The 21,320-nt window shown below is 43.7% G+C and overlaps 1 protein-coding gene across 1 annotated transcript in view; it reads left to right on the forward strand.

The window, feature by feature from the left end:
* Positions 1-2,611: 2,611 nt before the first annotated feature.
* GMPR (guanosine monophosphate reductase) overlaps positions 2,612-21,320 on the forward strand; it is a 38,299-nt gene continuing 19,590 nt past the window's right edge. The window contains exons 1-6 of the mRNA XM_058027021.1: positions 2,612-2,792; positions 6,677-6,796; positions 7,421-7,504; positions 9,101-9,274; positions 16,923-17,004; positions 19,297-19,403. Coding sequence (XP_057883004.1) covers positions 2,706-2,792; positions 6,677-6,796; positions 7,421-7,504; positions 9,101-9,274; positions 16,923-17,004; positions 19,297-19,403 — 654 coding nt within the window. The 5' untranslated portion in view covers positions 2,612-2,705. The remainder of the gene's footprint in view (positions 2,793-6,676; positions 6,797-7,420; positions 7,505-9,100; positions 9,275-16,922; positions 17,005-19,296; positions 19,404-21,320) is intronic.

Here is a 21,320-nt window from a genome sequence, read left to right on the forward strand (position 1 = left end):
GCAGTATTTACATTAGTAGGAGGAAAACCACAAGTTCAACAATCTTAGCTGATAATAGGCTTTAGACACAGTAGTAACTATTTGCATTATAATGATCACTTTTTCCTCTTCTCAAAAAGACCAAGTTTAGAAAACTTTTAGAAGATCTACAAATCTACATTGGCATTTTCAGCTACAGTGGCTGAGCAGTTCCCTTCTGAGTGCATTGCTCCATCTCCTTTTAAATGTAACTATAAAACAATGAAGTAGAGAAAAAAAGAACTCTGAAAGAAAGTAACAAATCATTTACATATCCTAAATTTGAAATCAGTGATGGCTCATTTGCACTTGAAGACTAAACTGTATTCAGCCTGGATGAACAGCTTTTTTTTCCATAGCAGAAAGAGATAATATGGGATCACTTATGGCAGGTGTATGGCAGTAATATAAAAAGGAATAAGAAAGAGGTGATCTTCATTTCTGGCTGTGATATTTATGTGATTATTGATCATGTCCCCTCTAGTGTCCATACTTCAGAAAGGACAATGAAAAAACCAGAGGTGGTTCAACAACAAAACATAACTTTGTTTACAGAAAATATATATTGAAGTAAGAAACTATGGAATTTCAAACTTTGTAATCTTTAAAGAACTCTCAAGCCGATCTGAGACACCTGACTAGTCTGTTGGTATGTGCACATGGGGAATTAATGAACATTAGCAGATACTGTGATCTGCAGGAAAACAGCACTGTGAGTGGAGACTAAAGTACTGAAATTGTAAGCAGCATCAGACATGCATTTTCTGTGGCTTGCACATACTACTGCTAGCCCCTATCTCCTACTCTTCAAAACAGTGCTGACCTTTTGAATTCACAGTGCAATGCAGTGGCTTCTTTCTTTCTTCTCAGCATCACATGCCTGCCATGAGGGCAAATGGACGACCTGGTGCCAGGCACAGACAGATTGCATTTGTTTTTTTCCATTCTCAGTCCTCTACTACAGACATGCCACTTCCACAGGACCCATTCTCATCAGTACTCTTATTACTTAACAGTAAATAGTGGCTCATATGTTTCTCTGAAAAATACGTTTTAGTAGTTCCTTTATATAGTGGAGAAAACACCAAATGAATGACCTCTGTTATGCAGATCAAACAAATTATAGAGTCACTTTCTTGAATATCTCCATGGGAAATATCCACAACAGCAAGGCTCTCCTGGAACATCATCTGGAGTTCCAAAATCCTAGATTCAAGGCCTCTCCACCTGGACAATCAAAACTGCAAACACTCAAATACTCTGCCTTCTGTGTAAAGCCCCGGGCTCATGCTTGGTCATATTGGATCATGTGGGACACTCAGGCAAAGAGATGTAAAAGAGCTCTGTGTGAGGCAGGGTGTTGACCAGAAGTATGCAACTTTCAGATAAAGGAGAGAGTGCTACCTCCTCCTGCAATGCGTCTGAGTAAGTGTCCCAGGCTTCCGTTGCCAGTCACTAAAAATGCTTGCTCATGTGTCTTCCAAAGTCCAAATCTTACAACCCACTGACTTCATAATTAAATAGACTTTAAGGCTTAAGACTCCTGTGGAAGTCATCTCATGTGGTATCTGGTTACCCTGCACTGATCCCTCTGGCAGCAGATGTAGATGGACTCAGCTTGTACAGTCCTGCTGCTCTGAGTGGTTTTTGACTTGTGTGTTAAACTATGGCTAGCACCGTTGAAACTGGAGGAAATAGGCACAAATCAGGCTCCTGTATGCTGGGGCGAAAAAAAAAAACCAAACCAAAAAACAAAGAAGCCACCCCCCAAAAAACCAAACAACACCAAAAACCCCACCCAAACACAAAAACTCCCTGTTGCTTCTCTAAGTGCAGTGAAGCAGGAAATTCGGAAATTCCTGAGGCAGCTGCAGGTGGCTGGTGCTCTGACCACTCTCCTATGACCAACCAGCTGCACATTTCTCAACGTCTCTAACGCCAAACCCACACTCTGGCTCTGTGCTCTATGCTCAGTGCCATGGGCAGCCCAGCTCTGCCTCAGCAGTACCGGATACCGGGCAGGGACGGGGCCGGGTTTGGGCTTGGAGCGGAGCACCCCGGCAAGTGGGATTCCCATGACAGCCCACCTATACCAAGTGGTGTCTTTTTTATTTAGCTGGAGGGACAGCATTTTGGGCCGCGCTGCAGCAGCCGTAACAGCGTTGGGGAACGCCGCAAACCCCTTCTCGGGGCGGTGGAAGGTAGAAGGAGGCAGGCCAAGATGTCCGTTCAGCCCCGCAGCGGCCGCCCGGCACGGCCGGGCTCCCGCACCCGGTACCCGCGGCGGCGGGGCCCGCTCGGTCACATGGAGGCGCCATTTCCTCTGCCCTTGCTTTGCCCTTAAAGCCGCCGCGGTGCCGCCGGCGCCTCGCCCCGCACGGGGCGTTTGCGGACGGGCGACGCGTCCCCGTCTGCCCCCACCGCACACTGCCCTGCGGAGAGGCGGGGGTAGCCGCGGCGGGGGCCGGGGCAGAGGCTCAGCTAAAACCAGCCCTCGCCTAATAAAGCGATGGGGCCCGGTGCCCTCGCCCTATAAATACGCTCGGTGCGCGGCCAGTGGGCTTTGGCCGGCGCGGCTCGGCTCGGCTCTGCAGGCGGGGCGGTGCAGTCAGCACAGCAGGGCCGCCGCTGCCGCCGCCTCCGCTGCCAGGACAGCCCCGGCCCCCGCACCCCGGCACCCCAGCGAGATGCCCCGGGTAGACGCAGACCTCAAACTGGACTTTAAAGATGTCCTGGTCAGACCTAAAAGGAGCAGCCTCAAAAGCAGAGCAGAGGTGGGGGCATCCAAACCTAGCATGCTTTTCCTCCCCCTTCTCAACGCTTAACTTCCTTAACCCGCCTTTCCCCCCGCTTTATTTTTATTATCCGGTCTAGCGCAGCAATGGCCTCCCCGATCGCGACGCCCTTTGCGTGGCGGGGGGATGCCGCTGCTCCCGGGAGGGGAGGACGGGACCGCGTTTGCGAAGTCCGCGGCGTGTCCCCCCCACGACCCCAGGGGAGCCGGGGGTAGCCGGTGCCGCGCTGGCCTCCCTCGCTCCTCAAGCTGAAATACAAGGGGGCAGTGGGGGATTGCTTGCTCCTAACAGGTGCCTCTGCGGCGCTGAGCGGGGCCTGACCGCCGGTGTCGGAGGGGGCGGTGGCGGCGAACCAGCCGCGCTGCGGGACGGGGGTGTCCGGTTACCCGCCCCGCAGCTTGGGCCGGCAGAAGCCGGTGGTGACACCTGACAGGCAGCATTGCCCTCAGCCTCGGGGGCTGTGGGCGGTGCTGGTACTGAGGAACTGATGCGCTCTTAAAATAAAAATAAAAAAAATTAAAAACCCGCGAAGACGCTGGGGAGCGCTTCTCAGTGCGCAGGGTGCCCCGTCATAGGGGATACTGAGGGAAGTCACATCAAACCTGGGGCAGTGGGTGCATTTCACCCTTTCTTTGGTTTCACCCCCGTGTGACCTGCCTGTGTAGAGACCTGGAATCCCCTGGGGCTCTGTGTGCCTGCTGGCCACTGTTAGCCGGAACAGTTCTGTGGTTCTCTGTCATCAGGGATCGGGAAAGACCCCGGGAAATCAATCCCGTAAGGATCGATTGCATCCACAAAAAAAGATGGCTGCCTCAGTATCGAAGGTGCCTTCTCATTTACCCCACATAACCCCAAGGTTAACAAAGGATTTAGTTTGACTAAAGAAGGAATTATGTTGTGTCGGGGGATGAAAAGAGGATTAAGATTTTCTGCAGGGGACACGGAGGTGTAAGAGAGAGAGACTGAGGTAGAAAGGGAAAGTGAAACAGGGAAGCTGTGTTTACTATAGGCCTATGGCCAGGGATTTTGAGGGCATCAGCTAAGCAAAACCTCTTTGCCATCATAAGGTGTGAGAGGCCCTCTCAGCAGAAAGTTGCTCTCTGGCAAGTAATTTGTAATTTATGATGAACAGTGTTCCATCTGAGTAACTCTTCATCGTGTGCAATTACTGCACATAAGGCCTCTGGGCACTTTGGAGCCATTTGCTTGGGGACCTATGGATCCCTCCTTAAAACTCACTGTGCCGGCCTAGCAAACAGGTGGAGCTGTGCTCTGCTGAGTGAGTGGCAGGCACATGGCTCCTTCAAGTGCAGTGTTTTGTATATTTAGCAGGGTGCAGGCTGTGGAAAGAGGGGCTGCTGGGAAGGGAAAACGATAGGAGGAACATGAGCTGATACAGCAGGGTTGTCACGGGTGGCTCTGATGAACTGTTAAAACATTGCAGATGAGAAAAAGTGCGTGTCATGAGGGGGTCAGTGAAAACTGATGAAGGTTAGGAAATTGGACACCATCACTGAGGCTGTGGCAACAGGGATAAACAGAGTCTGTGAGAGCCAGATCTGAAATGGACAGCCCCAGTCTGCTTCAAAACAAGAATATAAATAAATAGTTCTGGCAGAGGAACAGAGGCAGCATACTACAGTGCCTGCTCCCCAGCAAGCTGCTGCTTTGAAGCTTATATCAGGAAGCGTCTGTTTCTCTGGTGTGAATGCCTCGTTTTGCACAAGGATAGCTTTTTATGCAGTGACTAGAGTCCAGTCAGCTTCCTAGAGAGACAGTTTGGGATGTTTGCTATGTTGGTACTTGTTTCTGATTCCTTGCACTGTCTTCATTTTCCATGGTTGCTTTCTCTTTTTTGAAAATATATCAGAAAATGTGATGCTTGAATTTGAATATCAAAATTGGTCAGAGCAAGGGTGGGAGTGGGAGCAGCATTATCTGTCTGTGGGGTCTTGGTACTCACATAGTCTGTTCTTGCATTGGCTGGGCTTCCTCATGCACTCTGTCCATTGCAAGTTCAACAGACAAGTTTCCTGTAGGAAGTTGTTAATTTAAATTTTTAAAATTTCATTAAGTTCACAAGAGCAGCACAGTTTGCTCAAATAGGTAGAGGGAATGGCAGCCAGCATGATCAACAGTGTTGACTGATTTCCACACGAGGAAAAACATAAACATACCAGGATAATTCAGTATGGAGAAGAAGCAGCTGTGGAGGATATACTGAAAGTCCATAAAGTGAGGAGTGGCATGGAAAAGGTGAAACTGAGTGGCTGTTGTTTGTCTCTCATAAAACAAGAAAAATCACTGAATGTATTTACCAGGCAAAGGTCGTAGTTTTTATGCAGCATATTTGTCTTATTGCTGTGGGATATTGGAGAGGCTTAAAAGTGTGAAGGACTAAAAAATTTTCAAGGCAAGTTCTTGCTTTGTCCTGTGTCTATTTTGCAGTATTTTGGTGTCTTTTCTGAAACATAAATCTTCTCCTTTCTGGTGTTCCTTTGTAAGAGATGTTTTTCCTTTGTAAAACCGCGGGGCAGTGGTTCTGGTGCTGGCATCTGTGTGGAATTGATTGTGGGGTACTTTTGTGTTCCCCCGCCCTTGGCTCTAGTGTTAAGAGGGAGTAAAGTAAACAAAATTCTCATACTTGTTTCACATCCATCTTCTTCATACTATTTTCTAATGCTAGCTGCAGCTGAAGAATGTTTTGTCATCCATGATGGCTGGAGAATTAGACCTCTGATAGTAAATAGGGGAAAGGGGCGTTTCCATTAAGATATATCTTAGCTTGTTCACTAAAGTGACCCTTCCCTTAAAAGCTTATAGGAGAACCTGATTCAGAGTTTATCACTAAGGCACCAAGTTCTTTTTCTTATACAAACCAGTAATAAATCCCTCACAATATTAATCAGAATCTAGCCTGCAATTTGGAAGTGCTCAAAATGTGTTTTAATTGAATAGTAAAAAATCCTGTATTGTTTCTCATGATGGATTTCAGTTTAGTTCAGGTCTGCAAATGCTTTTGGGTTAAAGTTGCAGGGAGGATTAGTGAAAACTGAAAGAGCCTTCATTTTTACTAGAGACTAAACTAATATCTTAGAGTTGTACTTTTTTTTCCCCCCTTTTGAGCATTTTCCCATAGGTAGGAAGGTCTTAGGTAGGCCAGTGTGAACTGATCTAATTTGATAATACCCCTTGCAGATGTAAGGAAAAAATGCCTGATGTTACTGTGATCATTTGAAGGTGCTGAAGAAGAAATGTCTCTGAAGGTGAAGGCGGATACAGTTTTAAGACATTAACTTAGAAACTAGCAGCTTCTTGGTTTAGCAAGGCAAGGTATGATTGTTCAGATTGTATGGCAAGAGTTCTGGTGACTGTGACCAAAAGAGCATACTTTATTATATGATCATTTACCTTCAAGACTGGGACAAAGTCCTTTATGCCCTGGAGACAGAGGGAGTTGTAATTCTGACTTCTTTGGAGTTAGGACTTCAACTTAAGTTTCTCCGGCAACCATACAAACAGCTGAGATTACTTCTGTATACAGAGCCCCAGAGTCCTCATCGTCCTTTCTTTCCAAGCCCTTCTGCCTTTTTCCTTTTCGTTTTTTAATTTTATTTTGATTTTTTTTCTTAAGTAAGAGCTGTATTTAATGCAGAAAACATGGTTTTAATTTTTTTTCTTGTTTGGAAGGCAGAATTGTAAAAAATAAAAATAAAAAATGATGTAATAGTGGAACAAAAGGAACAGGAAATGTGAGGAAAATGGAGAAGCTGTGTCTAAACATGCTGTATGTGAAATCTGTGGCAAAACTCGTGTAAGATTACAATCAGTTACTTAAAAGAATGCATGTCTGTTCACTGCAGGTCGACCTCACACGCACCTTCACCTTCCGTAACTCCAAGCAGACGTACACAGGAATTCCCATTATAGTGGCAAATATGGACACTGTGGGGACGTTTGAAATGGCTGTGGTTATGGCAAAAGTAAGTCTCAACTCTCATTTTTGCAACAGTTGGGAAGCTGCTGGGGGACAGCGAGCAGCCTTTGTTGATTTTTTAGCTAAATTTGTTGAGAACAGGGGAATGCAAGTTTAAAACTCCAGAATAAAAAAAAGCAGGTGTACTTTTGCAACAGCACAGTCACCACAAACAGGGCTCCTGATGTAAGGAAATTTCTGTAGAGATGCTTCCATATTGGGAAGCTTCCATTTTGGGTGTAGCTCAGCTTCAGGTGGAGCTTTTAGAGCTTGTTTTTGAGGTCCCTTTGTGCTCCATGCCAGAAAAAAAAATTAGCTGACAAGTTTTAAAAGTGTGGGTTATGGGATAGAACTGCAGCACTTTCTAAGTTAATGACCCTCTGTCACATTCAAAATACTGACAGTTGCTTAATGAAACATGTCATAAACCTGGTCCTGAAAAGTTGGCTAAGCATGCCAAGTTGCTTTTGAAGAGCTGTTTGTAGTTGCCTGCTCTGTTATTCACTGTTACTGTTTCTTCCAAGCAGGATGAGCCTATACTTAAAAGGGAATTTTATAATCCCTTATTTTGCAGCTGAGGGAAAAATTACTAACTGTGACATTAATATCAGTTCTCTTGTTTTTTTGCTAGCATGCAATGTTCACTGCAATTCACAAGCATTATTCTCTGGAAGAATGGAAACTGTTTGCTGCCAATCACCCAGAATGCCTTGAGGTACATTTTTCTACTGTAAATTATTATGGTTTATTGCTTTGTTCTGAACTCACATACACTGGAGTCTCTAGGGAATGCTGTTGTCAAGTGAGGTTTTGGGGAATGAAGATATTTGCTGTTCTTAAATTCATCAAGGGAAGTGGCTTGTCCTGATTTAAAAGAGGGGCTACGTGAGTCCATTATGAAAGTGCTTATATGAAGATGCTAAAAAGCAAAGTTTGTATATGCCTGGAAGGGAAACAGAGAAGTATCCTAAAGGAGGAAATACTTAGGAATAGGCACGAGTGCTGTGCTTCTGTTGCTGTTGCGAGCAGTGGTAGTTCACTGATGGGAATAATTTCAAATAACCCAACCACAGCTGGCCCTGCACACCCTTGTGCCAGGCAAAGTCTTTGCCATCAGGTGTGCAAGTGGATCTGGAGTCTACAGGCTGGAGGGGCCTAGGTGGTGGGCCCAGGCAGGGATGAGCACTGAAAGTTGTCAGGGCTTCTGTGTCCTCCACTTACCTTCTTGCACCAGAGCTCACTTTGTGCTATCCCACTTGTTCACAGGGTCCCAACCTGACCCATTATATTCAGTCAATTTAAACATTGACTTAATTTGTGACTTTCTCACATTCAGACTTCTTTTCTTCTGGCAGGCCCCTGTACCAGTAGAGGCACTGTGAGTGTGCCTGGCCATCTCCCCTTCCTGCTCAAAGTTCAGTGGAGTTTTTGATCTTTCTCTGTATAGAAAAGAATACAACATTGCTGTGTTGTATTTTTACCTGTGGCACATTTCAGAATTATATTATAAAGGCTATTGATTACAGAGTTGCTGAAAGTGAGCCTAGCACTTTGGCCAGTCAGGATTACTTACATGCCACCATAGGGTAGAAGGTGGTCTCAGGAATGTCCTGTGTCTGAACACTTCCAAACTTATTTGTGGTATATAATGACTGGAATAGGAGCTCCTGTTCCTGTAGTGATTAAATACTGACTTGCACAGTGACCTTGGATTTCTGCAGAGGTTTTGTAGGCCAACAGCTGTGGAAACTATTTTTCCTTTGGAAAGAACTCATTGGAAAACAAAGGAAGAAGCAATCTGCTTGTTTTCAATGGTAGCTGACCTTGCTTGAGAAAGGGGATTAGACTATAAAATCTCCAGAGGACCTTTCCCAACAAAATTATTCTGTGATTCTGTACATCACAGGAGTGCTTGGTGAACTTAAAAGACCTAGATTTTACTCTGTGACAGTGCCCCAAATTTTACCTAACTTCCTGGAAATATACCAAGTTAGGGCTTCATCTTATGTTCATGTTAATATGAGAATGGCTGAACTTGATTGATCTCAGATGATTATATATGCCAGTGACAATCCACTTGTGAATGAATGCTAGAAAGCTAATTTCCCTCTCTTTTATATAATTTAAACTAGACAGAAATAGCCCACTGATTTTCCCAGGAAGGTATTTATTTCATATTACATAGTGTGATTTTTCACTAGTTACCAGCATAAGTCCTGCCAAGATTATGCAGGAAAAGACAAACAAATTGTGTGTGTTTATGTCAGTGTTTGCAACCTACTACTCTGTTTTGTTCTCTCTGTTTTTTTAGCATGTAGCAGCAAGCTCAGGTAGTGGACAAGAAGATTTGAAAAAGTTAACAAGTATTCTAGAGGCCATTCCAGCTATCAAATACATCTGCCTGGATGTGGCAAACGGCTATTCAGAGTATTTCGTGGAGTTTGTGAAGTCCGTCCGTGCCCTGTTCCCACATCACACCATTATGGTAAGTGTGTAGAAAGGGTGGAGGTGTGTGTCCAGGAACAGGACCCAGAGTTTGACTGGTAGGCATCAGAAGTTGGAAGAGGAAGAGAAGCAAGGAAGGATGTTCAATAACAGTTTGATATTGTCCGTCCATTGCTGATGATTTCTGTGGGAATGTTTAGTGTATGATCTGATACAGCTGTCTAAATAAGTTGGGATGGAGGACTGGCTGGATCCAGTTCTTTTTCTGCTCATGTCCTCCTTCCCACACTAGATGAGATCTCTGATCATTAAGTGTATAGGTTAATTTTGGTGATTCCAAGCAGAGGTTTGCTGTGGGAATGTACCAACATTTCCGGCCAGCTGGGGCCAGTGATTGTTAGATGACTATGAAGACAGATCAATGCAGACTGATCCTTGCCTGTGATAAGAATGAGAGGGATGTTGGGCTGTTGTGAACAGCATTATAAGGGAGCAAAATGGTCAGTGCTGGGGCTTTTCATGGTGCTTTCTGTGATGTTATTGTCCCATCTCAGAGTGCTAATTCATGCTTCCTTGAGGTCTTTTGCACCAAAAATAAGATGTTTACATGGACATGTAACTCCTAGCAGAAGAGCACTACTGCTGCTTTCCCAGGGCTCTTGAAGAAATGTGTCTGAATTGTTTCCATGAGAATAACAGAAATCCTCAATCAAGCAGCAGATTGGTAGTGAGGTTACCAGCCTTTCTTCAAGCCAGTGCAGCAAAAAATCATGTGTTTAGGCATCACTCGCCTGCTTTCCCATGCCACAGATAAAGTAAAATATAAATGTAAAGTAAATGTGAAGTAAGAATATTCCTAAATGCACATTCTGCCTTTGTTCAATAGAGAATAACATACTCAAGCAGCTCAGAAGAGGATGCATTCCTTTCTCCCATGTCAGAGGAAGGCAGTGTTTTTGCTTTGGAATGATGGAAAACTTGAGTGAGCTGGAATGCTTGTTGGATGCTGGGTTATCATAGGCTGATGAATAGGCATTCTTCAACAACTGCCAGGAGAGATGGGAGCCATTTTGGTATGATCATATTTCCCATGGCTTTGGAGAGAGAGATTTTGGAACTATGAAATTATAAATGTGGGCCTTCTGAGCTTCTTTGGATCTGAAGTCTTGTCCCTAGTGACATGATTGCTCCAGTGACTTTGTCTTTGAAGAGTTTGGGAGGGAGCTTAAAGCACATAGTTAAGATTATCTTTGTCAGGAGGGGAAAGAAAATTGTGTGTCATGCCCTCCCCCACCTCCCCAATTCCTCAGAAGGCAGAGAAGGTCAATGTCAAAGTCAGATATCAAAACCAGATTTTAGTCCAGGGTGCTTAGGCCAGTCTCATCCACCTTCTGCATCTGTTCAGCTGCTCTTCTAGTATCCCTTCTTTTGTGGCTAAGGTTATTGTTACTTCAGGTCTCATTGTCCTGACAGCACCACCTGCTTGAGCACATTTACAGCCCTGACCTGTTCAGTTGCCTTCTCTGATTGTAGCTCCTTTATCTGAACATGGCTTAATATGGCTTATGTTTTTAATCTGCACAGCAATAATTTCCACTTCTAAAAGCATGCTAACAAACTTGGGGTTTTCAAAAACCTTCAGCTTTCCAAAGCCTCCAGAATCTGTTCCGTCTCTGAAGGTCTCTGATTCAACTAGACACCCACCTCTACCCTGCTTCCAAATTAATTCATGTTCTGTGCCAAAATGGCCTTTTGAAGCTGTTCCTGGCTGAAATGCAGGAGCTGGTCTAGGCTCCTTTTAATGGTAATCTGGAAGACATGTCCTGCTGCTACCTGTTTGTTCTGACTGCTTTGGTGTGTCTGTGCTATGCCTGCAATATGTTCTCTGCTGTTGGGACTTTCAAACAAAAGGGTTAGCAGTTAAATAGGAGGTATAAAAATAAAGAAGCTTTCTCATAGCTGAAAGTGATCTCCAGGACCTTGTTTGCTTTCCTCAGCATGACTGTTCATTCCACAGTCAGCTGCAGTGCAATACATAACAGTAACCCAACCCTGGATCTCGGGGAATGTGTGTTCCCAGGGGCCACGTAATGGGTTCAGCTCTGAGGCTGGAAGGGGATGTGCAAAGCAACTGTGGTTAATGTTGTGCTCTCTGTGGCCAATGCTCCCCTGCAAACCAAGGATGTCTCTTGTGTAACAACCTTTCAAATCCATGTTTCTGTCTTTTTAAATATTTGCTTTTATAATCACATTGCCTTATTTTCTTCTGCCTGGTTCTGACACAAGGTTTTCTCACTTTTGCATTTTGTAGTAATTTACAAAGAAGATCAGTTTCTCCATGGAACACCAAAGGTAGAGAGGACAAACGGGCACAAAAGTACAACATGACTTGTCTTAAATCACTCATCAGGTTGGGAATGGGGAAGAAGGCATATTTAAGTCTTCTGAGTGTCCCACAAGTGCCTCCCAGAACCAGGAAGATCCTGAGGAGGGTCACCCATTGGGTTTTTTGCTATTGTGCAGCATTATGTGCATCAATTATGCTTGCTTGCTCAAGTCTAAAGAAAACCTTTAGTCAGCATTCATGATGGAGGATCAGAGCCTTTATATTACAGGTTGCATAGTCCTTATTGATTAGTTGGATTGTAGACTTTAGGGTTATTCTGTCCCTCTGAAAATCTGTTTACAAGCTAAGTTTTCTTTGTCTGCAAGCTTTGCCAAGTTTTTATCCTGAATTTTTATTTTCATGCTATTCCTCTGTTCCTTGTAGAAGAGCAACCCTGATGGGAGCAGGGAGTGTGGCAGGAAGAAGACTGAGGCAGGAGCACACTTGGAGATACAGTAGCACCCACAAGATGTGGATCAGAGAGGGAGACAAGTGGAATTGCAAAGCAGAAGCAGAGGGAAACAGCAGGAGCCAGAAATTGTTGCTCCTCCTTGGAGTCAGTAGCAGAACTTCTCTGGGCCTTGGAGGCAGAATGGAGGCAGGATTCAGTCAGAGGAAGCTGTGCAGACTACTCCCAGTTCAGCCCTGGAACACACACCAGAGTAAATTCAATCGTGGCATGTCTACCAGGGCTGGCATCTGAGAGCAGGGGCCAGGCAGGATCCCAAGATAGGAGTGAGGGATGCTGCTGAGCCTGCCTCAGGTGAGGCACAGCGCTGAGTGCAAGCACCTACTGTGCGGCTCAGCCTTGCAAAGGGCATCTCCATCTCTCATGGTTAAGCACCCCTTACTTTCATGGGTGGGAAGTGTCCTTTGGCCGTCTTCCTGATAATGTGGAGGCACAGACTGTGCTTTCCTCTAGGATACAAGAAGAAAGTTTGAGAACTGTTGTCATAGACACTTCTCCCCAGCTAGATCCATTGCCATTGCCAGCAGCTTTCAATCAGTGCAGCAGTGTTCCTGTCTTAGGCAGTATGAGTTGATATTTATAGCAGGCTTTCATGAGGCACAGTATCAAATGCCTGACTGAAATTCAGAGGCACTGCCCTATGTGTTCACTAATTTTGTATCTCTGTCAGAGAAGCTGTAGTCTTTATAATCCTGTTAGGTAAAATCTTGATCTCAATAAAGTCAGTAGGGAAATTCCTTTGACTTTTCTGAGGCTGGGATTTTCCTCAGGACTGACCCACAGTTCAGTCATCCTGGATAGTGCTGGAATGACCCGGGCTGGCATTCACTTGGGACCCCATACTGAGTGATGGACATCACAATACTTGCACCAATTGCTTTGTTCCCTGACTACTTGTGTAAACACGTGACAAAGTGTATTGCCTGTAGTGACTTCACAGTGTATGTTCCAATTGTGTTCTATTCTTTCAGCTAATTTTAAGAGGGTTTAATTTCTGTAGTCTCAGTCTTTCTATATTGATCTTTTCAGATTTTTTTTTAAGTTGAAGTATTCTGGCTTTACTGTACCAGTGGGGACTTCAAAAGCCCTTTTGCCTCAATTCAGCTGTCATACTGGTATGAGTGGTAAGGCAAGCATTGGTTTCAGTAAAGCAGAGTTCAGAGTTCAGAAGAGACCACTGATTTCCCTTCAGCGGTCATACTGGGGTCTCTTCACATACAGCTAACTGTGCCTCTCTCATAGTGGTTTTTTTGTGCTCTCTGAGGTCTGCAAAAGGTACCTCAAAGAAGCAAGCCTCTCATTGGCAGGTTGAAGTCTGCTATGTAGAGTTCCACGTCCTCCTTGAAAATTTGTAAAGGGTCTGCAGATTCAGAAGCACAGAAATCAGTGATGTGTGTACATGCATTCCAGGAAAAAATGTATGCTGGGGACATAAGTGCTTTTCCCTGCTAGGATGAGCATTTTCAACCAACATATGCAGTTCCAACATTTTCTAGCAGTAACTTAACAGTAACCGTCTGGTTAACATTTCTGAAGAGACAGTTTGACAACCCTCTATGCTCTGCTAATAAGAAGACACTGCTGTTTAAGTTAAATACATATTTTACCCCAAATCTCATGCAACTACTGACTTGAATACCTGCTCCTTCCTATTTATGAATCTTTTTAATGTGCTCCAGTGTTTCACCAGGTTGTACTGTGGTGTGTGTCATACAGCACAGGTGGTCATCTGCCTTCCACAGGTAAACTGTTTCCTTGATGTCCTAAGTGGCACACTCTCCATCACCCCATCTTGGAATGAACAGCACTTAGTATAACAAATTACCACTGAGCAGAAAGGAAGCAGCACTTAGCTGAAGCGCTGTACCTATTATATACTCTTTATTTCCTGATTGTTCTATTTTATTTTATTTTTAATCAATATCATGCTCTTTTGAGCAGATTTAAGTGGTCCTGTATCATAGACCACAAATTGTTGCTTGATATTCTCATTATTTTTCTAAGTGCTTCAGGTGGTGGCTTGTCAGCTGTTTCAAGCTAATAAAAGGAGGAAGCAAAATTCAGTAAAAATAAATAAATAGTGAAATAGGAGTCAGAAATCAGTAAGTGGAGAACAGGTCTTGCCCAGTATTCCCTGGGTACCCTTCTGCTGACTTCAGCAATAGTTACATTTGAGTAAAAGCTGTACTAAGTAAGGACTTTAGAATGTGCCTCCTTCTCTGCCCCTATCAGTGCTGCTACAAACACTTATTATGTCCTGCAGTATCATTATGTAAGAGATTTCTGAACATCTCTAGATCCAAGTTCAGATCTCTAGAAATGAATAGCCTGTCCTTAGTACGAGTGCAAAACAGGTTATGTGGAAAACAGGAAGTTTCTCTTGTGCAGTTTTCCTGGTTAGGAATGTTCTGTAGACATGAGACAAGCTACAGAGCTGAGATACAAACCAAGCTTGGTTTGTAATTGTCTAAGATTACTGAAGGAGCTAGGAAATGTTGGAGCAGGACCCCTCTCATCACCTATCAAAGGTCTTGGGAGTGTGGGGAGGTTCCTATTGACAGAAGGTGAAACAGTGTTATTCCAGTTTACAGGAGGAGTGTGAGGGAAGACCTGGGAAACTAAACACAAAGGCATGGGGCATTGGCCACCTCTGTAGGAAGCCTGTTCCAGGGTTTGTCCACCCTCTCACTGAAGAACTGATTATTCATGTCAGGTCTGAACCTCCGTGAGGGACACAGCTTTGAGCCATTCATCTGCATCCTGTCCCTGGATCCCAGGGAGAACTCGGCACTCCCTCTCCACCTGCCCTCCTCAGGAAGCTGTAGTGAGCAGTGAGGTCACCCCTTGGCCACCTTCTCTCCAAGCTAGATGAGCCCAGTGCCTTGGCCACTCCCCACAGTATCTGCCTTTCAGTCACATCACCAGCTTTCCTACCTTCTTCTGACACATTTGAAGATTTTCATATCCTCCTCAAATTGTGGGCTGCAATTTATGGGATTGCATTCCTGTACAATGTTCCCTCAGATTATGGGAATGCAGTTAGTACAGCTGTAGTGAGTCAGTTCAGTGTGTGCTATGTCAGCACTCATTTGCTTTGTGCAGCCCTTTGCAGAGAGGAAGGCGTGGTCTGAAAATGCGCTGGCTAACAGTTTGTTTTCAAATGTAACTCAAAGCATAGGTTTTAGCTCATAAATCTCCTTTGAATAGGATTCAAATGTCATTTGAAATCCTTGCTCTTTGAAGACTGTCTTTTCCCTGAAAATCATCTGGATAGAGGACACTCCTGGCAAGGGAATTAATCTCTAGCCTCACTCTGACTGCTGATCCATCAGATGCACAGTTGGAACACATGCAAGGGCCTGTCTTGTCACACTGAGCTTGCATCAAAATGTTTCTTTAAATTAATAGAAATAGACTGGCAGCTCTCTGCACTTACTGCACCAGTTTTGCAACCCAATTACCAAGTGTGTGCTCAAAGGTTGTTTTGTAGTTTTTTTATTAAAAGTATCAGTAATTTAATCACACTGGCATTCTTTGCATTCACAGCATCCATGAACCAGAAAAATCCATATCTCATGGTTACTACAGGCCACATACCAAGCCGAGGCTCTGGCAGAAGAGGGCCCCCACTTCAATAAACCACATGTGGAAAACATTACTCTAGGAATAGGTAGCACAGTGTCAGGGGAAGCTCTGCAAGTTTCTGTTACAGTTTGGAATAGGTAAATGTTCCTGGAGGCATGAGTAGATCACAAGGTGACTGTGAGCCACCAGTGTGACACAGGCAAAGGCATTCTTCTGTGTCAGGCAAGATATTTCCATAGGAAAGGAAAAAGCCTTTGTGCAAAGCCTTGCTGAGAACTCACCTGTACCACTGTGGATAGTTCTCATTCCTCAGGTTCAAGAAAGATCTGTCTGGTATGACTTCAAGGAAGTCTGGTATAAGGCAAACAAAGATTGAGCAATTGATTGGGGATGTGGAGAGCCAATAGAAGAAGTTTTCTAGAAGAAGCAAGACAAAAGCTGAGAGAGCTGTCTTCACTTTCAGAAAATATAACCATGTAGGCAAAAGGAGGAAAAGACCTGTTGAAGTGCAAGAAAAAATAGAGTAAAGAACACAAACCAGTTCAGAATTTCTGTCAAAGAAGATGTTACCATAAACAGCATGCTCTCTATATCTCTGCAAAGGGCATGCAGAGGGAACCAAGCCCCTGTTTTTAACCAGTGGCATCACCACAACAAAATGTGTGTATATGGTGTGAATGCTCAGATTTATATCGTCTGTATATACATACCAATTTTTGCACTAATGCACAAAAATTAGAACAATAGTACCTTCCTTTCAGTGGGCAAAATACTGAATCCTAAAGAAAAAATTTATTTTTCAGCATTTTAAACAAGTTCTGAACTTCTTCCTGCAAAGCGAGTTAGGCAAAAGGCATGGAGGTCTCTAGGCTGTTCTGGAGAGACAGGTAGGGCAGGAGAGGTGAAGGAGTTCACTGTATATAAGAGAGAAGAATAGCCCCTGTGGTTAGGGATGATGTGGTTGAGAGCCTGTGGGTGAGGATTGGCGTGATGGATGACAAAGCAGATCTGATGGAATGCTAAGGATCAGGGTTTACTGGACTACTTGTTAAATTCATTTGACTCGAGAATTTACCTGGTTTAGTCTTGGTGGCATGTCCAAGGAACAGTATGATGAACTATATTCTTCCATACTCTGCATAGTTCAACTTCTAAAAGCTCTGGATCAAACTTTGCATTATAATTTTTAATCTTTACTGCAGTAGTCTTGAAATCTCCTGTACCTGTGATACTGTTCTTTCTTTCTAGGCGGGCAATGTGGTGACGGGAGAGATGGTAGAAGAACTTATTATTTCTGGAGCAGATATTATTAAAGTGGGTATTGGACCAGGTAAGTCAAATAAAGGTGGCTTTTGGTATTGTTAGTAGAGGATAGACGAGTTGTCCAGATGGAACAAGTATATAATGCTGTTTCCTTGCCTGTTCGAATGCCAAGACCCACTCAGGTCAATAAAGTACCAGTGAACTTGCACACAGTGCATTTAAGAAATTTACATACTGGGTGCCAGTATTTCATTCTGAACAGTGTTGCATATTGCACCTCCAGTCAGTGAAGATAGTTGGTTTTGGAAGCACTGGGCTGCCTGAGTTCCTGACATTACCACTGATAACATGTGTTCTGTCTGGGAACACTTTTCTAGCCTGCTGAAAAGAGGATGAGTCATCCGAGCTAAAGCTCAAAGGATGCTGTGTCCAGGTGTCCACCTCTATCAAGGAAAGATGTCTTTCTGAGTAGCTTTATGATTTGTGTTGTGTGAAGCTGAGGTTATCCCTGTCAATGTCTTCAAAGATGAAATGGTGTTAATTGTGAAATATGGATAACTTTGCCTCTACCTGTTACTATTGCCTGGGAGCTAAAATTTACATTAATGTGCTTACATGCTATCTGTCACTCTAACATTTCCATGGATAAACAAGAGAACCCCGACCTTCTTACAGTGTTTTCCCTATCTTCCCTTCCCTAATGTTGTTTGGCATACACTGCCGTAATCTTTTTTTTTTTTTTCCCCTTCCTTGTGCAGCTGGAGTCACCATATGTGGGCTAGATTTTAAAGTGGCTAACACAAATGCCACTGACAATATAGCTGTGATCATCCAGTGCAGTGCAGGCAGATTGTTTACTCTGCAGTGCCAGATAGTTATGGTCCATGAATGGATAACTGGAGCAGAGAAAATGATGTAATAAACCTTGCAGTTGTTCCCAGGAAGATATCAAAAAATAAATAGTCCAAAATACATGAAGAATCAACAACAGAGATTTCACGGTGTAATTGTCATGGGCAAATTCAGATTTAAAAGAAGAATAATTATAGTTTGTAGCCTCAAACATGGAAATGCGGGTAAATGCTGTACAGTCCTCCCTGGAGATGTTCCTGAACAGATCTGTACAAGTTGACCATGCAAACCCACAAGTAATGAATGTTTCTCCCTCAGGTCTTGAAGCTCTTTTCCAGATAATGATCTATCGTGTTATTATAAAGCATTACATACACTATGCAGTAAAAGCCCTGTGGAAATTATATTTTTTCTCTATTTAATTAAAGCTAACTTTCTTACTATTTTTCAAGAATTCGTCTCAGTGTTTTCACTTTGTCAGTTCTTTGAAGGATCTTTGGTAACTTTTGCTTTACTGGTAGCTTGAGTATACCTGGATATCAGCTGAGTGAAGGGATTCATATTTCACTGCATTTTGGTTTAGAATCTGTTTTGAAATTCTCGTTATCATGTGGACCTTTTAGGTCTGTATCCTAAATTATAGAACCTAGACTGGCAAAAAGTACTCCTCCTTTTGACTCTTAATTTGAGGGAACAAAATAGAGAAGGTATTCCAAAAGATCCATGTTGCTATGTTGAACTGTAAGTAAATTGGTTTATATATACATATGTAAAATATATTGTATATAGATAGATATATACAGATAGATACATAACTTTATTTTTATCTATATGTACATGCATGCACAATGTATGGATATAAATAATATAGTTCAATGAGTAGATATAGTTCCTATATTTCCCTTGTTGTTGTACTTTTCAGCTTTCAGATGATTACTTATCTCACTTTTTAAATGCTATATGCTGATTTTTTAATATTTCCCAAAATTGTCATCTGCCACATATTCCTGCCTTCAGTATTAAACAAAAGATGGGAAAATTGCTACCAAAAAAAATCACAGATTTTACCATAGAATTGCTTCTTTAAACATGCAGAAAAGAGATAGAAATATTTAGTAAAAGAAATAGTCGGGTAATAAATGCTACTGCTGAGTCTCACAGGTTGTGATTCTGGTCCTTTTGCCCCTTCCCTTCAAGCACCTCAGTCAGATTTGCTTCCCTGTGATGCAGTAATTCGCTCACTGACAAGCATTACTGATGGGAACTAAATTGGGACTAGCAGTGGAGAAGAAAGGGGGGACATGAGTCTCCTCAGCCACAGGTCCCATGAAGTGGCATGAGAGCATTTCAGAATTCAAGTTCCTATGTGCTCCTTTTATCTGTGAGAAGCCAGCATTGGCAATAGAGACTTCTTGGGAGAACAGGAATGCTGATAGAAACACATTTTTTTTGTATCATTTCTGTCATCCTGATGAACTATGTATATTCCTCTCGTTCTCTTGTCTAGGTTCTGTGTGTACCACTCGGATTAAGACAGGGGTGGGCTATCCACAGCTAAGTGCTGTTATTGAGTGTGCAGACTCAGCACATGGCTTGAAAGGACATATCATCTCTGTAAGTAACTGTCACCCACTCTGATTCCCACTGTGCAAATCGTTGTGGAACAGGAGAATCAAACAGTCCAGTACCCTGCATGTTAAAGCCTGTCCTTCTGTCATTCCCAGTTGACTCCTGTATTAGTTCCTAGTACAGTCAGTGGAGATCCAGATGTGAAAAACCAGCTCTCTAACATTTAAAAGATGTGGGTGCCTCGCTTCTGTTTTGTTTTTCAAACTGTGCCTCTTCCTTTGTGGAGTAAGCTGTTATGTAAACAGAATAGGAAGCTTGGTAATGTTTTCACTATTGAAGCAAGCTGTAATTCCTATGAAAGACTTCTGTCGGGGTGGAATGTAAACATTGCTTTCCTCAGAGTGTAACTGAATGGTAGGCAGGCAGGCATAGAGGGGAGTACAAGGGAAAATGATGTGAGCCCATCTGTGCCCTGGTTGGATTGATTCAGAGAGTGTCCACACAAAGCTCTCTGTGCAGGGGCAGCAGTGTTTGAGGTGACTGTTTTGAGCACAGCTAGCACGTGAGCCACTTATGTTCTCACTAAACTCGGGGGAAATAACAAGCCTGTGGAGGAAAAAAAGCATCTGTCTGTATTGCCTGCTAATGGCAGTTTCCACTCTTGTCAGCAAGACCAGATTCACCTCACAGAGAGAAAGTAAATTGGTAGTAAGCATGGCCCCAGACTGAGCTGGAGTGCAGCCTGCAGCACCCGAAGGTCCTGTGTGCTTGGGCATACACAGGCATGTCAGGCTGGCACAGCCTCTGCAGGCTGCCTGTGAGGCAGCTGCTCATGGGGAGGGCTCACCTGTGTGCTGTGCTCACAGCCAGCAGCCTCCCTCTGCCCCTCTAGGAGAGACCACACACTGGATTTTAGTTCTACTGCCAAGTGAAATCACTGGAAAGCCCTGGTTTCTTTGACCCTGTTGGGACTAGTATCCATGGGAGGAAGGAATGTTCTGTTGTGTTGTTGAGGAGGGAGGTGAGAGGAAAACAAACTGATTGGGGGTGGGCAAAGGGTTTGACTGGATCTCTTGGAGTATGATAGAGCAGGAAGATGTGTTACAGTCAGATTTCTCTTGCTCTTTATTGTTAATGAATGTGCAGTCTCTACTCTCTGTGGCTCTTCTGTGTGACTTTTGCAGAAAAAAAAGCAGTCTGTGATTTCTATGACTTGGGCAGTATTGCAAATGTTTCTGTCTATAACAGACAGTAGAATGTGTGCAATAGAGCATGAACACCTCACTCATTACTGTGAAGGCTGCCTAAGTATAGTTGTCATCCTGGCAGTGGTGCTCAGAGACCCATCCTAGTTTTGCAATAATCATTTTCTGCTAGCAGCCCTCAGAAGAATGCTGTTATCCTGATTTTAGAAGAAAACAGGGAGTCTGTATTCGGACTGTTGAAAAATTAGATGGTTCTGTACTGTATTTCCTTTCCTGCTTTGGGAATGGATCTGTTCTTGACTTGCTCAGGTTTCAGTGGTCCCACACCTATCAGCCCCCAGTGGGGCAATGCAGGAGGGCAATTTGATACCTGTCTGCTACCAACATCTGGGCCAAGAGAAATACCTTCAGCTGCAGCTCACAACACTTCAGCTCAACTCTCTCACCTAATCTAAGGAGAGTAAAGCAAGGGTAAGGACATTATGCCTGAATTCTGGAGCATTCAGATGGATATTGGTGTATTTATTAGGGAAAGAAAAAGTTGGACTGCATGGTTGTTGCCAGAGCTCTGGCAAGAATATCATGGAAGAGAGGTATCCTCATGACAGAAAAACACCATATGGCAGCAATTCTAAGTATAGAATTGGGTCTGGTGGCAACAAGTATACATGGCATCCCTCAAAATGTCTCGCTGCTGTCTTTCTGCGGATTGAAGAAGGGGCACACCCTACCTGAGCCAAAAAAATCCCTACAGGCA

The sequence above is a fragment of the Melospiza georgiana genome, chromosome 1 (assembly GCF_028018845.1).
Source record: "Melospiza georgiana isolate bMelGeo1 chromosome 1, bMelGeo1.pri, whole genome shotgun sequence".
Classification (NCBI taxonomy): domain Eukaryota; kingdom Metazoa; phylum Chordata; class Aves; order Passeriformes; family Passerellidae; genus Melospiza; species Melospiza georgiana.